The following is a 25,054-nucleotide window of genomic DNA, read 5'->3' as shown; positions in this document are numbered from 1 at the left end:
TGTTATCGATTTTTTAATATGAATTCAGTCGACAGGCTATTACACTTAGGGGCCATTCTGTCTTTAACAAGAACAATACGCAGTTAAAACCCGGACACTCTCAAACCTTGGAGGGTTTTAATGAAACAAAGTAGTTTTGGCAGAATTTGGGTATGGTACAAGGCGTGAAACTCAATACACTCTGTTTCAAGACAAAATTTACCAATTCTGAGGTTATTATGCTAATGCCTCCGTTTAGGTCTCCTTTGATCTTCCGACATGCCAAATGAACACACGACTGATTGTTTATCAATTTCTGAACAAGATGTTAATCTTTTGCACCCTCATTTAAGTCCACTGAAACTTATGATTGTTTGCATTCGTTCATCTCCAACAAAACAAATAAATGATATTGGTCGCGTTTTATTGCATATAGTCTTCTCAATACTGGTGAATTTGCGAAGATTGATATTTTTTTAAGCTTGGATGTGCTAGCAACACTCTAACGCGGGCAAGATTAGAAAACTCCGCCCACTTTACAGGTCAATTAGAAACAGCAGGATGCGATAAATTACACTTGCTCAGTCACTGAAAGAAAGCTAATTGTTTCAGATATTTTTATCTGCGAAGATGGTCAATTAATTTGAGCTCGAGTAAATTCAAAATAAAAGTAGTGCGATACCTTAAGGACGTTGAAAGGTTGCTTCTAAAATTAATTATTTTGCCAGAATTTTCCATATTTGAAGATACTTGTTGGGTCGTGTGAAGAGGAAAACAATTCAGAAGCTCCAAAGTTACAAGTGAGCGAGATCACAACGATATACTGTTTTTTTTAATACAAAAGAGTGACGTTTAACATGACATAGTCTTGCATACTCCTTGAAAGACTTTGTATAAACTTCCTCAACCCTGGAGCCGGACCACCAGACCAAACTACCTAAAAATCATAATACATTTCACTGTGGAGATCAATCAAAACTGAGTTATATATGACTTTACAACTCAAAACATTTAAACCATCTGTCAGAACATCTTTAAGTTTCAGTGATCTTACGCGGAAATATTGTTCATGCACGTCAAACTATTATAAACTCTTCTGAAAATTTCTACATCTAAAATGGAACATAGTTGCACTTGAAAAAGCCTCCATGTGATCAGTTTAGGGATCAGGACAAAGGTACCCTTATTGTCTAATTGATTTTGACTTTTGTTCTAACTTGGAATAAACGTGGCATATCAAATTTGTAGACCATCTGACCATCAGAGTCAATGAATCCGCTTTTGAAACTGTCATCGATTTTCAGTAAATTTATCGCGTAAAACTATCGATTATCGGGGCATAACAAATTTGCATAGACCATCTGACCATCAAAGTCAGTGAATCTCGCTTTTGAAACTGCCGGTTTCAGCAAATTTATCGCGTATAGTGATCGATTATCATTGTTTATAAACAGAATGGGTTTTCAATGGAAATTCAACCTTACGAAATACTTCCGCGTAAGAGAATTCAAACTGACCTTGTTGTCATTATGTAAATTCAAAAGGCAATTCGATTTTCATTTCATTTTCCGCTGTTCATATAAAACAAAAACAAGCGAGAAATAAAAAATCTCAAAGTCTTCATCAACTGGCCTTCTCCCTTGCTTTATAAACATCGTACTTGGAGGGCATATTACGAGAAAAAGGTTTTCCCAAATTTATATTTGCAGGATCATGGGAGGTAGGCCCCCAAATGGTTTGGTAGATGGCAATTAATATCAAAATTCATCAGTCAAGATCGCCGGGAAGTCATAGATAATTTAAAGCTGCTTTCGTTCTCGAGAAGTTACCATTTTGTCCACTGTTAGTCTTCTGTTCGACTATCCACGCGTTTGGTCTTCACCTGCGTCCTAAACAATGACAAGCGCTGAGGGTCCCGATCGTTCATCAATGGTCGCCAATTGTGTGCTCAACGCATTGTTATCCTACACCGCCATCACATTGAACATCATAACAATTTACGCAATGAGAAAAACCTCGTCGCTACCGGGGCCGTTAAGAACATTTCTACTGAGTCTTGCTATCTCAGATCTTGGTGTTGGTATATTTGTACAACCTTATTACGTTGTGCTTTTAGTTAGAGGGTTGAAAAGCGCCGATCCTGTTGACGAATCAACAAATAAAGCCATGCTTGCCATCGCGGATACCCTCTCCATAGTTTCAATTCTCACTGTTTTCGCCCTCAGCATGGACAGATTCCTGGCTGTACATCTTCATCTCAGATATCAGGAGCTTATCACCCACAGACACTCTGTTTTGGCTGCGATATCAATCTGGATGTTCAGTGTATTTCTTGGAGTATCTGGACATTTTTGGATACCCCCCTCCCTTGTGATTTTCCTTCCTGTTGTCCTTGGGTTCTGTTTTATGTGCACAGGATTAGTTTACTGCAGGATTTATTTTGCTGTACGGCGCCACACGAGGGAAATTCAGTCCTTGCAAGTGCGGCGAGCCGAGCAGGATGACGGTGACATGGAACAAACCGCAAGGATGAGGAAAATTGCTATTACTACATTTTACGTGTATCTTGTGTACTTGGTCTGTAATTTGCCTGAATACTGCACTAGTATTGCTACTACTGCCACTAACGAGCGTAGCGTTGCTTTGAAAACTTTTAGGCTTTACAGTTGGACTCTTGTGTGTATGAATTCATCGCTAAACCCCATTATTTACTGTTGGAGTATGAGGCACATTCGACACACCATCATTAACACTCTCAAAAATATACACCTGTGCGGAAAGTGAGCGACACAGAAAAATAACAAGTCGAACTCCTATGGCTATTGCACCTGACAGTTATTATGTGAGTGGATACAATAACACAACTTGATAAGCTTTTTGAACTAACAGCCTGCATAAAGTAGTAATAAAATGGTTTACTTGTAATATTCAAAATTGATCTCTAGTAATAAGGAAAAAATCACCGTAGGGAGCCTGTCTAAACGAGAATATTGGTGCAATTTTTGCTGTTGCTCCTCTGCTAACGACATTGGCACAGAAAAGAAGTGCTTTGTATTTATGATAGCCTAATTTAGATGCAACATGAAAAGGAACACATCAAAGCGTGACGGTTGCTATCGTACATATCTTAAAAAGGAAATTTCTACGTAATTTGAATACAAATGTTAAGCATGGTGATAATTGGAATTAGAATAAAGAGCTTCAGCTATCTACGTTTTCTAGTTCTACAATATATTAGAGAGCTATCACATAAAAAAAAAAAACAAGCAAAAACCACCTCATGGCTCAGTAATTTTGCATCGATGGAAAGACAAAGAACTTTTGACTGATACAGCGTTGTCGCTCAGCCAAAAACCATATAATTAAACTTTGAATTGACCTTTTAGTTGCTTCCACAGTAGACGCCGACAACTCCCTGACGAAATGAATTCAGGGAAAGTGTTTTTTTTTTTTCAATTCTGTCGCTTTTCCTCCAGTGGAAGCTTTTATATTTTCAATTTACGCTTTTTTAAAGGTTGTTTTACACTTCGGGTTCACAAATCATTAAACAAATAAAGATCCAGAATATATTATCTGACCCTTCCTTCTTAAACGAATCCAAATGAGATTAGATACACACACGTCTCGTAGTTCTCGCAGCAGTTATTGGACATAAACAAATAAGAGGAAACCCACTAACCGGATAATGCCTAGAACATTTGTATTTAGAAAAGTCTTTATTTGGCATCGATTATGTAAAAATCAGAATCATCATGAAACTTAGGCTCGGCCAAACGCTATCAAAATTTAACGCAAGATCTTGCAACGTTGTTGCGCGCAACGTGTTCCACACCTTTGGCCAGCCCATTAAATTGTTGGTTGGTGTTGTTTGAAGCGGTCAAATTTTTGGTGCCACATTTTTGGATGTTGCAAAATATTTCTCTCGTTTGGCCAGGTTCTTCACAACATTTTTTATCGCACGATCCAACAATGTTGCGTTGAAATGTTGCGTGCGTTTAGACGGGCCTTGAAAATGTTATTCGGTTTTAATTACCCCAGAGGACTTAGTGATCATAGTTGGATCAAATTTCTTCAGTTATGAGTAATGCACCCCTTTGTTTCGTTTGTTTTTAGGTTTTGTGAATGGCACCCATCCTTACAAAATATTTCGGTTTAAATTGACCAAACATACCCGCAGTTTATTGACATTCAAGCCAACTCTCCGCCCACACAGCCCACCGCTTATTATACCAAACAACCCTCTTCCCACACAAAAATATTATTAAGAAGTCTGCATTTCGATTTTTCCGTTTTACAGTGCTCGATACATAAAAGTAGAGCGCGATATATACTGAGTTAGGGAAATGCAAAGAGTACGCTTTCATCCTTACAAGCCTGTTTCTAAGATCACTAAGAAAATTATTAAATATTTTGAAGTAAAAACGGTATTTTGTTTATTTTCTTACAGCTGAATAGAGCCTCAATCGAAAGCCCATATATATTATGGAAGAACAAATTATCCCTTACTCAAAATATGAGTCATTTACTTTCATGGAAAACTGAATCGCAGAATAAAAAACCCGCAGTATAACACACGCACTACCCTCGTGTTTTTCAGTAGAATGTGCGCTCAGATTACTATCGTCTGAGTGTGACTGTCCCTGCCATAAGTGTTTCCAAGGGGCAGAAAAGTGAGGTTGATTATTTCCGCTGAAAAATCGATCTCGACGTGTGCAGCCATCATAATCTACTTCACATACGTATATCATAAATGCATTCGGAGACCAATTAATCCTTTTTCTCTGAATAAATAGCGCGGGGCTTGTCTAGTCTGTAAAATTCTTTCATCGTAGAAAAAGCCGAACTAAAACTGATCACTCAACTATTTTACCCGAAAATGAACACCCAACATAGTTTAAAAAAAAAAAAAAAAACACATAAAAAGTTAATATACAGAGTAAATCCCATAATTTAACTGAATAAAGCTGCCGCGATCACATTAAACAGAAAAAAAGACTGAGAAAGTCTAAGAAGAGCCCTAGAACCCAGGAGTAACATTTCATAATATAGTGAGGCGAATGAGCGTGCTTAGAAGGACGTTTTGTTGTCAGCGACAATGATAGGCACCTGAACATCCTGAGCGGGTGATGATATCCGTTCAGGTCGTCTTGAGAAAATATCTATTAGGTGTATATTTTCGAAAACTTCCCGCAGCTTCATGAATGTTTAATAGGGCAGACAGTAGTGTCTACTAAAGTCCAAATATAGAAAAAGCTTGTTCCGCATTCAAATCAGTTTCACTCCCTGAGTAAATAAAAAGACCATAAAAATCATTTAAATCGAAAGTTGCCCTGAAAAGGAAAATGATTAATTTCATCCAGATAATATACTTTCTTGCTATCACTACGAAAACATAAAAATGTATTCTCTTAAATATATACTCAGTTTACTCGCAATTGGACTGAGAAGAAAAAAGGACTTTTATACTGCAAGCGACAGAGATGTCAATGAACCAAAACATAAATTATCTTAAAAACGTCACAACAGGCTCCTCTTCCGAGAAATGTCTTAATGGAGCAAACTTAATTAAAGCAGAAATAATAATTATGAGTATTCTCTTAAATATATGCTCAGTTCACTCGCAATTCGACTGAGAAGAAAAAAAGGACTTTTATACTGCAATCGACAGAGATGTCAATGAACCAAAATATAAATTATGTTAAAAACGTCACAACACGTTCCTCTTCCGAGAAATGTCTTTAATGGAGCAAACTTAATTAAAGCAGAAATAATAATTATGAGTTTGAAAGTTTTCTTCCTCGTCTTTGGCCACTGATACAGATATACAAACAGAATGCAATAAACGTATAGTAGTTGACTTAAGCCAAAGTGCACTTCTTCTCTCAGTACACTCTTTCCTAAAGCTTTCTTAATGGGTTTCGGGCGGCGATTGTTTATTCATTGGAAAAAGCTAATTTTAAGTAGGGCAGGTGAACCCGCCCTTGATTGAATTTACTAGTACTCACAATCGGCTGCGATGAATAATATGATTTTAGGGAAAATAAAACAGTTCAGAATTATTCTCTTTTTCTCATGATTAAGTTTTCCCACAAACTCGTGAAAATAACATACAAAAGACATTTAAATGTAATCCTAACTTTCGAAAATTTCAGTCCACTATTTGATTCCTACTCTGAAGTACAAACTGAATTTGACAAACTTCATTCAAAAAGAAAGAGGAAAAACAGTCATTGAAATATTATAAGATATTAGCGATGGAAAAACTACAGAAACTTCTCCTGTTGATCTTGATTTTGTGAGGATAGAAAAAGGCATAGACTTGACGTGGTATCAGCAGATAAAAGGGTGCGGTAATTTTAGTATCAAGCAAACAAAACCAATTCTTAAGAATAATTTCTGTGAGCAGCTGTTCATCATTAAAGCGGACCATGTTCATCAGCCCGAGAACGGTGCTGGAGACAGTACTGTAAACATCTCTGTGGCAACGCTCACAGCAGTTTTCTTTACGACCACAGAATGGAAGTCTCGTACATCGTTAATCTCGTCTTGAACGCCTTGAAATCCTTCACCGCCATCAAGTCCAAGATTTCACGCGATAAGGACAACTTCATCCTTACCGACTCCTTTCAAAGTCCTTGACTGACTGGTTGACTGCCTTGCTGACGGACTGTTGACTGACTGGTTAATAGACTGGTGCCTGACTGGCTAGCGACTGGCGACTGGCCACTTAAACGGTTGTCTTATACTGGCTGGCTGATTCACTGGTACTTGACTGGCTGACTGACTTGTTGACTGACTGGCTGACTGACTGATTGAGTTAATGGCGACTGACTGTCTGACTAATTGGTTGAGTGTCTCACCGGCACCTCAAGGCTATCTGATTGGCTAACTGATTTACTGACCGAGTGGTGACTGATTGGCTAACTGACTGGGGAACTGACTGGCTGACTGACTGACTGACTCACTGAGTCACTGACTCACTGACTAACTGACTCACTGACTCACTGAGTCACTGACTAACTGACTCACTGACTCAATGGTACATGACCAGCTGAGTGACTGGTTGACTATCTGGCTAACTGACTGGTTCACTGAAGGACTTATTGCTTACTGACTGGCGTATGACTGGCTGACAGACTGGTTCACTGATCACTCGCACCCGACTTGTTTTTAAGCCTGAGTTGAGCTCTACAAGAGCTCACACTTTTCACTTTTTGGCCAAATTTTGCAAAACGCATCGCATTTCAGCTGGATTTTAATGTTTTCTTAAAGATTTCAAGCCCATGAAATGAAAAAATTTAATCTCGGCTTTTTTGCATATACTTTCTGCAAATAGTGTTTCGCAAGCAGTTTCTGACCTTATCGCTGGTTTGTTAGCTCAGCCATTATATATCCCTACTTATTGTCATTCGGTCCAAGCAAAACACTGCAGACGGCGATACCTTGGCATCCACCCCACTACTGGTCATGATATGTACTCTGTGCACCGCTTCACATCTAGGCGTCATGGCTTTGAGTCTAGACAGTTTCCTGACTGCTCATCTCCATCTCAGATATCAGGAGCCTTGTTGGTGCAATGATCTTATTAGGGACCTTAAACAGTTAAGACGGCAACGCCAAGGAAGACGTCGATTAAAACATGAATTTCTATTTTTAATCAGAATTTCGGAAATGGCTGCATGTATTTACCATCTCATACGGCGCCACAACTCAACCTCAACATAACGTATAAAAGTAGCGTTGAGTTCTAAATGGAAATCAAAATAATTTGCCATCACGGTTTCGGTTCAAAGACGACGCAAAGTTTGGTGATGTCACGTTGTTGTTTTGCAAAGGACGGCTAAGAAATGTACTAAGTTTTAAAATACACGTGCGGAGCTATTGTTCTGCTAACTGGTGTTTTTGGTTTTTCCACGTCCTCGTTGCCGTCGCCGTCGTGGTTTACTTAAGGTCTCTAATGTGGATATCAGGTGTTGGTATTTCACTAGTTTGGACTTGGGGGAAGGCATGAACAGCTTTCTGCTTTGTCGCAATAATTTGGAGTCTTTGTTTCGTTTACATCACAATTGTTAATTTTAGATTATATCAAGCTATAAAACGGCACAGAAACCAACTTTACGCTCACTTATAGGTACAGCAAGTAGAACAGCATAGCCACAAAGAAAGTGCTACAAAGCCAAGAAAATCTGCAGTCAGTACACTGTAAGTACATCTTGTAGTTTTAGTTCGTCATTTGTAGCATGATTTTCATTGTAAGACGTAAAAGTGCAGACAATTTCCTTCTCTAATCCTTACTGATTCCTGTTATTTACTGTTGAAGGATAAGACCAATTCGTCAAACCATTATGGACGTACTGCGGAACATATTCCCATGCAACTCGTAACCAAAGAAAACCGGAAAGAAAAACTTTGTTGATTGGATTAACTCAAGGGTAACCTCGTTATCAAGTGATGGATTTTTATCGCAGAATATTCATCGTCTAAAATTGTTTCAATCGTTTGTTCTTGTCATGAGTTCATGATCAATCTTCTTACACGCAGCGAATCGCAGACATTTTCCTCATTATATGGAAAAACAATCTGTTTGGTAAAATAGCCAATTATCGCGGCGACATGATAACTCATAACACATTTTGTTACCATAGCTATTTATAGCTGTTTTTGTAAGCTATCACGAATAAACCTAAAGCACAGTAGTATGCTTTTCAGACGAAGACACGACCGTGATAACCGGAACTCTGAAGTTTAACATGACTCTTACTCAAGTTTTTGAGAACTGAAAGGTATTTATCATGTATGGTTTTCGAAAATTGCAAGCAATTTTTCGTAACTTATTCGATAAGAGCTTAATTCAGGGTAAATAGGAGTGACTTGAAAGAACTAAGTCGATTCTTAATATTTTGAAAAGTTTTCAGTATTTACGCGCCTACATTTAGAAAATTGATCAGTATTGAGATCAGTTTCACTTGCTCCAACTTTATCTTGTGTGAAGGTGAGACAAGAGACAAATTATCACAAACATGTTAGTGTTCTTTCTGTTTAAAAGGAGTAAATTTCATCGCGGAAGCTAATAGAAAAAGATATAAGCTTGACATAAGCTCTTCCTTTCTTCGTCATGCACGGTAATTGAATGCTAACAGAAGGAACTAACAAATATCATTTGTGTTGCCCTATTCGTAGCTTAAGACTAGGTGTGCTATTCGCTAAACACGCTCTTCTCCCAGCCTTTTTTTAATGTTTCTTTGTGCATCTTTAAGAAAGGCAGGTGAGCTCGTCCCCGCTCGAACTGACTCGTGCTCAAAATTTCAATGATGAATAAATTTTTCTGATTAAAGTAATATAAAAGTTTCAAAATTTTCTCCATTGCGCAAAATTTCAGCCATTTCACGAGTCCAGCAAGGGAACCTCGAGGTTAACAAATTGTCAAAACCTCAATAAATGTATTTCTAACTTAAGAAACTCACATCTGCTTCTGATTCTGAATTACAAATTCCGTTTATTTGGTGCTCAACAGTATGCAAATAGATTTAAATAAAAATCCGTAATGCTTCTTACAAAGTGCATACCCTAAAATGCATTATAACACAGCACGTGTGTTTGTCCAATGTCACTCCTATTCAGTTACAATGGTATAAAACTCTTAATACCTACGGCCGCGCGGATATATCGTGGCGTATGCAGTCAAATTTGGCTGCAACGTTCCAGTCCTATTCAGCTGCGAGAAGCTAGAGAAGCTATAATCGCTGTCGGCTATGCCTCGAGCAACTTTTAAGCTTCTATGGCGCTCTCTAAAGTTCCTGTGTGCATCCGTGTTCTGTAGCTCTTTGTAATAATCATCTCACTTTGAAATGAAATTGTCGCACATTATAATAAAATAGTCTCGCTTTGTCATTAAAAAGCTGTCATATTTTTTTCTAACACGCCATTACCTTTTGTAATAAATTAAGTTGGCTTACTTTATAATAAACTCGGTATAGACGGTCGGAGCGCAAGTAGATCCAACGATAGCTAATAGATTGTAAATAGTTAGCAAAATTGATAGTAACCAGTGGCCAGTCTTTCTAGCAAATGTTAAGACGTCGTTTTCAAATTAGGTTTTTAAAGGAACACGAGCTGTTTTAATTATTTTTATTAGTTTCCCACCACTTCTGCACGTTGTATATTATAGAAAGTTATAATCCCGGTAGGAACATAGGTTACGTTATTACGCCCTATTTTTTTTTGTTTTTTTTGTTTTGTTTTGTTTTTTTCTTAATTAGCTCAGCATCTTGAGGTTCAGTACTACGATAAGAAAATTAATAATACTGACGAAGATGGTGATACAGGACTTACGCCATAACGGACACTATCTGCACTTCCACAGAAAGACCGAGCTGTTACAAAGTGCGACAAGCTTTGTTATAAAGTATGGCAGCTTTTTTAAAACAGAGTGCGACAAGCTTTATTAATTTTATTACAAATTGTGACAGGTATTCCGAAATAAAACGGAACAATTTATACTTCAATAAACGCACGCTAAGCATGAACCAGTCGTTAAATCATTTAAGGAGAGAAGGTCATTCATCTTGCCATTTATTAACTTTGAACTGAAGAGAGTTCAGTCATTCACATACTACCGGGTATAGGCAATATAAAGCTAAGCAAATATTTCACCTGTTTTTACGTAAATTTTATGAGAACAGAAAGTAACAGGTGGTCGTTTTATGTGATATGTGATATCGTTGGCTATAAGGGAGCGAAAACTACAGGATCAATGGGATGACGATCTCCAGTCAGAAAGCTGGAAGTCAGTTAACTCTAAACTTCTCTGTGGCGATTCTCACAGTAGTTTTCTTTTTGACCACAGAATGGAAGTCTGGTACATCGTTAATCTCGTCTTGAACGCCATAACATCTTTCACCACCACTGTGTTCAACACTTGTACAATCTACGCGATGAGGAAAACTTCTTCTTTACCAGGACCTTTCAAAACACTTCTCCTGAGTCTTGCAGTTTCTGATCTTATCGCTGGTTTGTTAGCTCAGCCATTGTACATCCTGCTAATTGTCATTTTGTCCAAGCAAAACACCTCGGAGAATTCCTTGGCATCCACCCTGCTACTGGTCATCGTATGTGCTCTATGCACCGCTTCACTTCTCAGCGTCATGGCTTTGAGTATAGACAGGTTCCTTGCTGTTCATCTTCATCTCAGATATCAGGAGCTTGTGACTAACAAACGCGTTGTTGGTGCAGTGATCGTGACATGGATATCAAGTGTGGGTATTTCGCTAGTTTGGATTTGGAGGAAGGCGTATACAGCCTTCTCCTTCGTCGCAATAATTTGGAGTCTTTGTTTCGTTTGCATGACAGTTGTTAATTTTAGACTATATCAAGCTATCAAACGCCACAGAAACCAAATCCAGGCAAGCTTACATGTACAGCAAGTAGCACAGCATAGCCAGGTAGAGAGTGCTACAAAGCCGAGAAAATCTGCAGTAAGTACACTGTATGTGTATCTTGTAGTTTTAGTTTGTTATTTGCCAATGTATTGTTGTATAATTTTCATTGCAATACATGGAAGTGCAGACAGTTTCCTTCACTACTCACGGACCGTTATGTTTTTCAACTCTTCATTAAATCCTGTTATTTACTGTTGGAGGATAAGACCAATTCGTCAAACCATGATGGACGTACTACGGAACATATTCCCATGCAAGTCGGCATCAGAATCAGTGCCAACAAGATCTTCGCAAGAAAGAACAAGAACAGCACATGGCATCCACACTACGAGAAATTTACAGGAAAGTTGAGGCGTTGTGACCTTAAATCTTGACTTAGTAATTAGTACATTTTTAGTACTGTGTACCGCACTTATAACAAATATCGTTATGAAAAATAATGCGTTCTGTCATAAAGGCTGATAGTTTCGAAAGAAACTGTTTGGGGCTACGTCGGTGGGAGTAACGAAATAATTTGGATATATCAACAAAGTTGAAGTGGTAAATTGGCCACCATAACGATTACAAAAGCTGACGTTTCGAGCGTTAGCCCTTCGTCGGAGCGAATAGAGGAATTGTGGGTTGTGTGTGCTTTTAAAGGCAGAGAATGGAGCTACGTTATTGGTGGGAACATGGCAACGAGAAAAACAAGAATAAATTAGTGGAATGAAAAGCGTTCGTTGATCCCTGTGGGATTTAGACTGCCGGTTTGAAAGATGAGCTTTTGTTCAAGGTTTTTACGGCTTTCCGTGCTACCTAAGTGTAAGGAAAGACCGCAGATTGCCATATGTTACTTAGATGATTAGGTAAATTAAAATGTCTAGCGACTGGTTTCGATGTGTCCTTGTCATTCCTTTCCACGTCTCGAAGGTGTTCTCGGAATCGGTCACCTAGTCTTCTGTCTGTTTCACCGATGTATATCTTTTTGCAATAAGTGCAAGTTATGCAATAGATTACATTGGCAGAGGTGCATGTAACGTGATCGGTGATCTTAATGGATCGTTTAGGTCCCGATATTTCCACCACAAATCAGAGTGAATGTGCCAGTTTTTCGATAAACGTGGTTACCCTGTTTCTGTCGTTCAAGCGGGTCACCGCCGCGCCCAACTTATTGATCGACATTCAGCACTACAAACGTCGCATAAGGAAGATTCCGACCGCATTCCATTCACTCTCGCGTTTCACCCTCACAACCACTCAGTTAAATCCATCATTCTTAAGAACTTTAAATTACTTCAAAACGATCCAGACACAAGCACTATCTTTTCGCAGCCTCCGCTCATTTCATTCAAACGCGAGAAAAACATAGGCAATTTTTTGGTCAAAAGTTCTTTTCACACTAATGACCAACCAGGCACTTTTAAATGCCTCTATTCGCTCCGACGAAGGGCTAACGCTCCAAACGTCAGCTTTTGTAATCGTTACGGTGGCCAATTTACCACTTCAACTTTGTTGATATATCCAAATTATTTCGTTCTATCATAAGACACATAAATACATAAAAATCCTAATTTTAATAAGTGCTCCAATAAGAATCTTATCTATACCCTTCTGGTTTTGATCGGATTTTGTCAGCTAGATTTGTGGGTTACTGATGCTCAATACGCCATTAAAAAAAAAACATTGAAAGTGGGTTTATGTGACAATCTTCGTTGTGTTCGGATCTGAGTGTTTGATAAAACCTTTGCACGTTCAGTAGAAAATGAAGATAGCATATTTGAAGCCTCATAGGTGATTACTTTTCTTTAACTGACACTGACATACTTCATGCAAAGCGTATATGGTGTAAAGTTTTTTTTCTCAACGCGCCTCAATCCAAATATTCCTTTAAATAAACCGTTTTTCATGATGACAATCTGAGTCTGAAGTTATTATCAAAGTGGAGTAAATGGGGCTTAGCCTTTCGGAGAACCACCGATGAATTCTGAATAATCAATATCGCTTAAGTTTTCAGTGCCTCGCAGGTTTTTCCGCACACCTGTAGCCGAAAGTCGTTCTTCTTAAAGTTGTACTGTGTTCCTATTGGTCAAGCTAGACCAAACTCTGAGGCACACTTTAATCGTGAGTGCGTTGCCATTAATTAAAGTGAATGGTAGTTCAGAGTAAACTTCCTACGCGATAGTTACGGAAGTTCTTTCAATAGCGGCTTATCAGTTAATTGGTATACCCAAGTTAATTGGTATACCCAAGCGTTTTAGAACTGGTTTCATTCTTTTTCCTGTAGCCGTCGTGTTTTCAAAAATGTCCAGAACAGTTACGCTACGCTGACAATTCTCCACATGACTTTTTGTTTTTGTTTTTCTTGACGGAAATGATTAAAGTATGTAATCAAGTTCTTTTGCGTCATTTCCACTAGGCAGAGGAAGTATTAATGCTTCAGATCTTTGCGTTGAAACAAAGATATTTTTTCTTGAAGGGAAATCAGTTGGTACTTAGAAACTTGGGACTACAGTAAGGTTACGGTCTCATTTCAATTTTTCACAAAAACAAAATGAAAAAAATAACCCTTTCATTTTTCTCAGTGACGTATGATGATCTGACACACTTCATTGGAACAAATTTTCCAGACTGTCATCCCCTCAGTTCACTGTTTAAATAGATAATCTTAATTTGATTCTAGAAACCCGTTTTGAAACCTGAGTTGTGAGTCTCGCTGCCCCCACTATGCATTGGCATATTAGACAATCCCAATATGTAAAGTAGAGGCTCGTTTCATGAAATATAGGAAATTCAAAACTCTTTTACTTAAATTTCAGAATTTTTTTTAATTCGAGAAAAAGGACGCGAATGCTTTTTTCGAATTTTAATTAAAACATTTTGAGATAACTAGGACTAGTGCGGATCTTACTGATACAGAATTTTGATCACCGGCCTTTCGTCAACAAAGGTTGTTATCCGTAGCTCCCCGTCGGGTGGTCGCGGTTCATCACTAAGCGCTCTTCGCCACCAACACAGAAGAGTGTTTGACATAGTACAGAATAGAAATGCAAGAAAGAACAGTCAACTTGACGAGTGCGAGCATCGTTAATCTTGTCTTGAACGCATTATCAGTCCCGATAGCCATCGTTTTGAACAACTTAACAAGTCACCTCACGAGAAAGACTTTGTCATCGTTACCGAAGCTTTTAATAAATATTACTACTGAGTCTTGCTGTCTCTGATCTTGCTTTTGGTTTAAATGCCCAGCCATTATTTATTGCATTGAAGATTTCAAGGTACTATGGCCTATTTACTCTCAAGTTGTTAGATGGAAATTTGCATGCACTTTCTAACATATCGTTCCTCGGTGTCATGGCCCTGAGCGTGGACAGATTCTTGGTTGTTCAACCTCATCTCAGATATTAGGAGCTTGTGAAGTACAGGTGTGTCGCTGGTGCGGTGATTTTACCGTGGTTGTTAGACATTTTTATTTTCAGTAGTTTCCTAGAATTGGATTCACGTTAAAGTTGTAGTCCTCGTAATTTGGAGTATTTGTTTTTTATTTGCATAACAATTATAAGTTGCAGATTGTATTTTGCAGCAAAAGGCCATAAAAACCAAATTCAAGCCTTACAGCTTGTTGAACTGAGTTCAACAAGCAGCACCGAATGGTGAATGGAGGATGCTAGGAAGCTGAGAAAATCTGCAGTCAGCGTATTCTATTTATATTTTGTATTCATAGTTTGTTACATGCCGATATATTCTAGTCTTGTTGTCCGGTTAAATTTTGGGCTACATCGCTTCAGCAGCACAGCATCATATCATCTTTATTTTTTTCTCTCAGACACTAATGTTTGTAAATTCGTCATTAAATCCAATTATTCACTGCTGGAGAATGAAAGACATTCGGCATTCTATCATTAGCATACTGCGACAGATATTTTCATGTCAGAATTACGGATGAGCAAGATAGAAAAATTTTACAGAACTGACTCGGCCTTCCACTCATGGGTCTACGACATTTGAATTCCTAAGTTTTTTAGATTTTGCTTCATACTATGTAACATTGACTTTTAAGCCTACTAAATTGAGTTTGGAAAGGTTAAGAATGTCTTAGTGACTTAAGTATAATTTTATACTTCGCTCAGAATTCATATACATTTGTTGCCTCCTTACAGGGTGCGTTTTGGAAAATTTAGCAAAGTACCCGGCGACCCTGCAGTCTTTTGTATATATTCAGTGATTATGTATAGCGATTTTAGCCACCCTCCCTTTGAAAAGAAACTAGTTCACGGACGCAAGTTTATGCCTTATTCCAAACAAAATTATTCGACTACAACAACATTACTGGTGCAGAAGATTATAAATCATTAATTTCTTGATTGGCATCAACTTTACAGCTAAGCAGGCAAAACTGACAATGAAACAAATCTTTTTCAGGTTGGAAAAAACAGGATTTACACACATACTTTAGTTTATAGAAGGTTGCGTAGTTTGTAAAACTTAGTGGAGTATTGACGCGAAGACATGATAGTCTGGGAGCAAATGTGGTCCCGTGTGAAGTTCGTGCTGAAAGCAAGCACCTAGTGTAAAAGTGTTCATTAGGACCTACTAAACATGAAAAGTTTTGGTGCCAGCTTTGCAACTTGCTCAGACCGCTTTTAAGGGGGGGGGTTAAGTTCTGACCCATGAAATCCAGCATGAAAACGAGGCTAAAACACATAGTTCTTCATAATTTTGTTGATAACGGACGAAATTGGGCATGATCCTACCTGTTGATTTATGCTAATTTACATAGTCACGTGATCTTACGCATGAAACCGAGGCTGGAACACATAATTTTCCAAACATTTGTTCAAAAAAATCCTTATCATGCCAAACTTGCTCACCTTAGTCAGTTAGACATCTTGCATCGATTGGTGCTACTTTGTAGTGTCACGTGATCCCATACATGCAAACGAGGCTGGACATATCTGGTAGCAAGGTGTAGGATGGCATTTGTCTTGCCAAATGTATTAAAAACTACTAGGCAGGTACATATCTGGTTATCCGAGTTTAGATATAAAAACTTCAACTAATCATTGTCCTATGGCCCATAGCACAGGGACGAGACGGATAAAGAAAATATTGCGGAGGCTCCACTTGAGAATCTATTTTGTACACATAATCAATAATTTTGCCAACTTATGATACTGGTTCCATGTATTCATTTTCACATGTATATTGGAACAAGGGCAGAAAATGAAAATAGCGACTACTGCTAGTTTATATATACAGTCATGAAAGTCTTACTGAATATCTATATACATTGTTCAGTTGTCCATTCCTATGGAATTTCTTGTTCGACTTCGTCCTCATCATACTCATCATCACTCTCAGCATACTCGTTCTGGCAATCTTCAGAGCACAGACAGAGATCAGTACAGACAAGTCCGGCTTTATGACACTGACAACGGTTGTTAGAGCAACGGGACTTGGCGCACTTCCATCGGACAAGCTGTATAATTGCCTCTGGAGCTGGTGGAAGATTTTTCATGACTGGTACCCACTTTCCATCTTCATCTTGCCATCCATAGCCTTCTGGTGAGGGCAACACTGCGTTTGCTACTTGATCGTTGTTCCAAACAAGAAGCTGGTAGTGCGCTCTCAGTATGGCTTGATGGAGAGCAGCTTGTGTGGGCGGCAACCTCTCAGACTCAGCTTGATTTTTCTTAAAGAGGGACCATCTGAGGGCTTTGACAGTTTTGATGTCTGTCTTTGTTTGGTACATCCGACAAACCAGCTGTTCCACTCCACTTCTTGTGCCGTCATTTAGCTGTTCCCCACAACCGAGGTTAGCAAGAGCTTGCAAGATAGGAGTACTGCCATTATCAAACTCATTCCAACAAGTGGCTATTCCCTTTCCAGAGAAACTCCCAGTAACATCTGCTCCGGTCAACGCATGAGATGCTGGCAGCGCAGCCGTCTTAGTGGGCCCAAGGGCGTCTGCGATTGACTTCAAGTTGATAACTCTACGACTACTGCCGGTCCCAGTAAAAAAGCAAGAGTTCGAGCACAAATCTGGATACCGTCGGAGAGCCAAAACAAGAACATCAGTGTCAGGAGAATATATAGAGAGTTGCGTAGCACCTTGAGCAGAGGCATCCAGAGCATATAAAATAATCTTTGTGTCGGCTTCTTCTTGTGTACTTTGTAAATGCCTGACGTCTCTGTGCGTTGCCTCACATTCCTTTCCCCATGCCACAACGACTTGTCTCCCATTAGCATTATCCTTCACAGTCTTTGCGAGAAACATAGTAAGTTCGCCCTTGGTCTTTGAATGGGCAAGAAGCTTCTTCATCGGCACCTTGGCGATTTGGGTAGAATCAGTGATGCGATAATAAATGGGAGCATGGCCACCTTGTCGTTTTACTGGTGTTGCTGATTTCAGTGAGAATGGTTGAAGTGAGGTTGATCTTTCCTGTCTTGATCCTATCTTGTACAAAAGAACTGAATAGCTTTCTCCCTTCTTCACTCTTATTAACAAGATCTTTCTTCGTTTTCTCATTCATCACAACCGTTTGTGACCAACTTGTACAGATCGGTGTTGGTGCTAAGGTCTGATGAAAAGGGATTGGTGAAGGTCTTGATTGTCTCGGTCAACTTATTTATGCTGTTATCTTCATGCGTCAAAACAGCTGAGTTTAGTTCTTGATGGTGTGCACGTTCCGGAACGAGACCCGCCATTGCCCTGGCTTCTGCTGTGAGTCGGGCTAGTTCTGGGGCAATGAGGAAAAACTTGGCTCGTGCGCTCTCATTCAAAGTGATTCCTACAAGCCCACCAGAAACTTTCATAGATCGATTGAGGTGTTCCAACGCAGTATCACCACCAACAGCACAGAAGGGAACCTTCTTGTTCTTGTTCACCACACAGTTTCCTGTGATGAACTCTCCACTGGAATTTGTGCGAAATAGGATTGTAGTAATCGCTCATAATAAAGTTATATAAGCCACACGAAATACATTATCATTACACCTTTTTAGCTTTTATTTTTTTCATTCAAATGCTATACATACAGCATTAATATGCATTACAATGAGTCAACGTTATTGTCCTGGATGATGTGTTCACCTTTGGCGTGTTTTGCAATCCAGCCTCATTTCCATGTATGGGGCCACGTGACACTACAAAGTGGCATCAATCGATGCAAGATGTCTAACTGACTAAGGTGAGCAAGTTTGGCATGATAAGGATTTTTTTGGACAAATTTATAGTAAATTGTTTCAGTCTCGCTTTCATGCGTAAGATCAAGTGACCTATGTAAATTAGCATAACTCAACAGGGAGGATCATGCCCAATCATGTGAGCACCACTAATATATCCTATGCACAGGTAGAATGAAAAGAATACAGGATGAAATCAATAGAAGAATAGATTAATAAGCAACGTGACGTTACTGAGCGAAAAAAAGCTTTTTTGAAACATGCTTACAGCGAAGAGGGGTTATAGGACTGATAAATTAGTCAATCTAAGCTAATCAGAAAACAATGTCAAGTGTGACAGGTTGTTTGCCCAACGTGATTCTCTGTCATAGGAATATTACCGACACCCTCCTGCAGTTTTAGCTGTTGGAGTCCATACTTTTTGTTCTAATTTCTCGATTCTGCATTTTTCGCAGGTAAAAAGATCAAGTCAATGACAACAATACACAAAAAGGAGGTAAGCCGGCGATGCTTTAAAGACAAGTGAATTACTTGATTCTTATACTGAGTTCGATTCAAGTATTCAGTCGGTGGGTATACAATAGATGTCCCCTGGGTATACAAGGAGTGTCCCATGGGTATACAATGAATGTCCCCTGGGTATACAATGGATATCCCCTGGGTATGCAATGAATGTCCCCTGGGTAAAACTGTTAACCTTGCTGTTTCTCTCTACAGAAAGGTCAGAACCTCGATCCATTTTTGCAGTCGATCTTATCATCTACCGTAGAACCAACAAAAAGGAAGCCATTACCAAAGTTAGTCATTTTCTTCATGTTGATTTTGTTTTAAGCTATCAACCATAAATCTCAGACCGATCTTGCAAACTATCTCTATAATCACAGGCAACGAGCAGAGCCTCTCTTTCCAGTTTATCTTGTCACATGAGTCACAAAGAGTTAACAGAAACCAGTTGTTTTATTCACCTCTGGTTATTGGTGACTCGCACAAAAGAACAAAAACAAAAACAAAAACAAATGCTCTTAGTTTAATGGAGCCTATTCAAGGTAAGCCAAAATTGTGCTATTTAATTGACTTGGTAAATATTGGGTTTTATCTATTGTAGGGGTCTTCTAGATGAATCAAGAAGAGGCGAGGTACGCTTACATTTTAGACATGATTTTCTTCTCTCCATATCTGTTTTCTATATTTGATTAAGCGTTTTTGTGTAGATGGCTTTGAACTCGCTTTTACCAGCCCTCAATGGTACACTTTCAAACAATTTTGTACTTTCGGATTTGAAACCTTTTGATCATTTTAACGAGTTACATTTGATTGTTAAATTGCATCTAGGAGGGACTTTTTCCAGGAAGGAGAAAACCGGCATCGTGAGTATTGCGTGGTTCGCAAACCTTTCTTTTTATTCTCGAGAAGGACAACAACTTAAATCAACAATATTATACATATGATGCACGATCCTCGCAGTACATAGCGCTATTTAAGCAATAGCGAAAATCAAACCTGAAAAAAATCAGGCCTGTACGGGATTCGAACCACTGACCTCTGCGATACTAGTGCAAAACATATGAACTTCATATATCTATTGTATCTGATTTATCATCACGGGTTTATTACGAATCAACTTAACGGCCTGCTCCCAGTTGGCTTGTTAGCTCAATAGGTGGTTTGCACGTTACGTCATAGCCGCCATGTTGGTGGACGTAAACAATGAATATCTCATTAGCTTCGTTTGTTCGTCCACCAGCATTTGTTCCTTTCACCATTGTTACCTGTGTCTCTAGAGATTGGTTGCAAACCACCAATTAGTAGAGTGCTGCACTAGTATCGCAGAGGTCAGTGGTTCGAATCCCGTACAGGCCTGCTGTTTTTCAGGCCTGATTTTCGCTATTGCATAAATAGCGCCATCTACTGCGAAGGATCGTGCATCATAAATATATCTTTGATGTTAAAAGGAACTAGTTAACATTTGTTCACCGAAGCGGAGGTGAATTATTAGGGACCTTAAGAAACCACGACGGCGACGGCAACGAGGACGTGGTAAAAAAAGAGATCTAATTGGCAGAACAATAGCTCAGAACGTGCGTTTTGAAACTTGGTACATTTCTTAGCCGTCCTATGCAAAACAACTTGAACGTGAAATCGCCACAATTTGCGTCGTCTGCGAACCGAAACCGCAACGGCAAATTATTTTAATTTCCATTTGGAACTCAACGGCTACTTTATACGTCATGCTGAAGTTGAGCTGTGGCGCTGTATGAGACAGTAAGTTCCTGCATCCATTTTTGAAATTCTAACTAAGAGTAGAAACTCATTTTTTAATCGAAGTCTACCTTGGCGTCGCCGTCGTGGTTTCTTAAAGTCCCTATTATTTTGGTATAGGAGAGGATAACGTGTAAGTAATTCAATCCAAACTAAAATGAGACAAAAAATTCATAGTTGTATAAACGAATATCTATTTATCTTTTCAATACTCTCACAGAATCACTCAGTGTACTTACAAAAATAATCTTTCGGCAAAATACGAAATCAACACCTTTAAGAAGCCATGTTAAGCAGGAGATGCTCATAATTTATCGTTTTTACGTGTCATATTCCTATTTCAAAGTAAAAAAAAAGCTTGTTTTTCTTTTTCGTTTTTAGAGTTATCTGATTAAAGGCCCTCTAGCTAAGTACTTGGCGTTCGTTTGAATCAATTTCCGGGTAACTTATCGGTAAAAAAATATATAATAAAACAAAAACAATAGCTGTTAACGTCATCAGTCACCCCCTGAGGGTCCCCCAGAGGAACACATAGCCTCTTCACACAGAGAACAACTTACAAATCTAGTTGAGGATTTATATTGAATACCCAACATTTGAAAAAATGCACAGAACTTAATCTAGAAAGATTTTTTATTCAAAATATGCTAGCTTTTTGGCTTAATTTGTTGAATGGTTTAAGTTCGATTTTATCATTATTAAAGCTCGTCACTCAAACCGCACTTTTGAATGATTGCTTATCAGCAGTCGATTCCGGTAACATTTTTGAAACTCTCAATCGAAATTTCAGTAGCATTCCCACCCACTGATTACAGGTGATGCCTGGCGCAGGTCAGCAGTATTGTTTGTGACATGGTCTAATGCGGAAGCAAAGCGTCGTACTGTAAAATCAAGACCTCACAGCGGTTTTTTTTTTTACACTAAAAATATAAATTCGATTTATCTGTATTCGATTGGAGGAGTCCTTTATCGATTCTTTGAACTGCTAAGTTTCTCTGTAGTATACTAGAGGTGGAAAAAAGTGTTGAAGCTTCGAAGAAATTAAATTTCTCTTCACTGGATGATTATGACATTTCAATATCAGAACGACTAATAATTGAGTTTACACTCTCTAGAAGACTGCCATAGAAGGGAGAGGTGATCTGTTTGAGGAAAGTCAACTGAACAGCAGTGAAATGAAAGAAATTTCTAAGTGTCAAACATTCGTCAACAGACTCAGTCATGATAGGCGATTTCAAGCCTTTGTTCGGTAACAATTAAAAAAAAAAAAAATCAATATTGACAATTAAGCCTTGCAGAATATGTCCAATTGAAAATTGTAGCTGTATTGAAAATGCCGAGGAGTGACTTGGAGCAGTTACGTATGAAATTAATCACAAAATAGCCCGGATCTGTTTTTTTAGAGGTAACACCTCAAAAGTACCCAATATTCATTTTTCATAATACTTCATGGACCTCGAAAGGTAGTTTTGCGGCTTGCATCGAACGGAAATTTATGTGACCCAGAAATATCTGTTTTATACTCTTTTTAGGATGAGCTTTTATAAACAATCTACCAATTTCGATGAAGTTCAAGGAAGTTGAGTGGGTGTTGATTTTGACAGATTGCTTGTCAATAGACATGGTAAACCCTTTTGTCAAAGGTGACATATATTATTAGTAGAAAACTAGAAGCCATCCACTTTTAATATTGCCATCCGTTTTCTAGCCAAGGTAATTACATTCTAATTTGAATGCTGCTAACAGATCTAAGTCGTAAACTTACGACTCGAAATTTTGAAAAGCAGGATTCATATTCCCAATTTACTGATTTTAACTCGCTGATATCAAACTCGTGAGGCCCTCTTATCAGTCTCCGTTTTCAAACGCCTTAAGAATTTCTTAGATTTGGAACCAAATTTGGAAGGTGAGTATTTACACAGTATAACTAATGATCCTATGGCAACCGAGCTTGATAAGAAGTTTTGCCAGAATTTGGTGCCTCATCGCCCTTCTGACCTTGCATTGGTTGTAATGAGAGTCACACTAAGTTCTAACTAAAGCTTATTTAAAAATTTTCACTATTTATCATGTAATTATATTGTTAGTAACTCTTTTAACTTCCCCACCATGGCCACTGGGAAAACTGAGAGGTAATAATCTTAAAGGCATTACACAAACATAACGTATATGAATACAAACTAAACTCAGGCATAAAATATCACATCATGCAACTCGGCAATCACTACAACCCGGATCCGAAAGGATTATTTTTCCAGATCTCTGGCATATCCATCAAATGATTCCGTCCACGCAAGTACTTTTGCTACCGACAACAACTGATGTAATCAAAAGCTCTTAAAGCAATACGCAAATTCATTCATATTTGTGTGCTAACCAGAAGATGGAATAAGTTTTGCGGAGGAAACCACAATCGCCTACTCTTCAATTATATTATTCGATGGGCCAGTTAAAATCAACGGCTGTGTTTGAGAATAATTTTACTTCCCCCGTTGGCCACGAGCATGGGTAAAGAAATAAAAGGCATGTCCTTTCTTTTTGATGCAGTATACTTACGAGTGGTTCTTGTCCAAAATTCAATTGTTACACTAAAGGCGGCAGGAAGTTACTACTTGCTAAGATAATGCAACAATCCACAACTTGGAATTCTACTTGTTTCGGAGCTTTGTCCACTAGAAATGACCTTTGGTTAGTTTTAATACATTCCTTGAGCTTAATTCCTTGTAGACTTGAAATCAGTTGTCTTAAAGAGCATCGACCATATCTTTAGTGGTTTATATCATTCTTTACATGGTTTTTTGCATTTGTATCTTGTATTTATTATATAATTTTTTTAGTTGGAGGGCCAATGAATTGTAAATCTTTGTGATTATCATCATGATCTTGTGCTATTTCTTAACTAACCAAGGCATTTCCGTATTACCTACTGAAAATAGTCAACGGTTATGTGGTACGGCGCCTAATTGACCTTCTTCTTGTAGAATAACCTTCAGAATTTTGTCAACCCACTGATCGGACAAAATACAGGGAAGAGTCACGTTCTCATTTAAATACAACTGCTCAAGCGGATCGATCAGAGAATCATCATAGTTGATAATTATTATGCTGACGAACTGATCAGGGGCTGATACTCGTAGGTAAACCTTACATTTTTAATATGCAAGAAAAAGGAAGAAAAAAAAACAATCATCTAAGAGTGGGTAGCATGTCTGTACGAGAAACACATTACGAGGCTTAAGTACACATTCACGGTGAACGTTATCGATTTTTTAATATGAATTCAGTCGACAGGCTTTTACACTTAAGGGCCATTCTGTCTTTAAAAAGAACAATACGCAGTTAAAACCCGGAAACTCTCAAAACAACAAAAGAAAAAGGAAGAAAAAAAAACAATCAACTAAGATTGGGTAACGTGTCTGTACAAGAAACACACTACGAGGCTTAAGCACACACTCACGGGGAATGTTATCGATTTTTTAATATGAATTCAGTCGACAGGCTATTACACTTAGGGGCCATTCTGTCTTTAAAAAGAACAATACGCAGTTAAAACCCGGAAACTCTCAAACCTTGGAGGGTTTTAATGAAACAAAGTAGTTTTGGCAGAATTTGGGTATGGTACAAGGCGTGAAACTCAATACACTCTGTTTCAAGACAAAATTTACCAATTCTGAGGTTATTATGCTAATGCCTCCGTTTAGGTCTCCTTTGATCTTCCGACATGCCAAATGAACACACGACTGATTGTTTATCAATTTCTGAACAAGATGTTAATCTTTTGCACCCTCATTTAAGTCCACTGAAACTTATGATTGTTTGCATTCGTTCATCTCCAACAAAACAAATAAATGATATTGGTCGCGTTTTATTGCATATAGTCTTCTCAATACTGGTGAATTTGCGAAGATTGATATTTTTTTAAGCTTGGATGTGCTAGCAACACTCTAACGCGGGCAAGATTAGAAAACTCCGCCCACTTTACAGGTCAATTAGAAACAGCAGGATGCGATAAATTACACTTGCTCAGTCACTGAAAGAAAGCTAATTGTTTCAGATATTTTTATCTGCGAAGATGGTCAATTAATTTGAGCTCGAGTAAATTCAAAATAAAAGTAGTGCGATACCTTAAGGACGTTGAAAGGTTGCTTCTAAAATTAATTATTTTGCCAGAATTTTCCATATTTGAAGATACTTGTTGGGTCGTGTGAAGAGGAAAA

The 25,054-nt window shown here is 38.4% G+C and overlaps 2 protein-coding genes across 2 annotated transcripts in view; both read left to right on the top strand.

Annotated features, from left to right (window-relative positions):
* LOC111324731 (alpha-L-fucosidase) overlaps positions 1–25,054 on the top strand; it is a 78,084-nt gene that overhangs the window by 12,775 nt on the left and 40,255 nt on the right. The window lies entirely within an intron of this gene.
* The window catches only part of LOC148721430 (melanocyte-stimulating hormone receptor-like), a 28,991-nt gene continuing 12,504 nt past the window's right edge, over positions 8,568–25,054 (top strand). The window contains exons 1-2 of the mRNA XM_088734984.1: positions 8,568–8,762; positions 10,826–12,328. Of these exons, the coding sequence (XP_088591110.1) occupies positions 10,827–11,768 (942 nt within the window). The 5' untranslated portion in view covers positions 8,568–8,762; position 10,826 and the 3' untranslated portion in view covers positions 11,769–12,328. The remainder of the gene's footprint in view (positions 8,763–10,825; positions 12,329–25,054) is intronic.

The sequence above is a fragment of the Stylophora pistillata genome, chromosome 10 (assembly GCF_964205215.1).
Source record: "Stylophora pistillata chromosome 10, jaStyPist1.2, whole genome shotgun sequence".
NCBI lineage: Eukaryota > Metazoa > Cnidaria > Anthozoa > Scleractinia > Pocilloporidae > Stylophora > Stylophora pistillata.
Note: the sequence above shows the minus strand (reverse complement) of the source record. Positions and strands in the feature narration are given on the sequence as shown.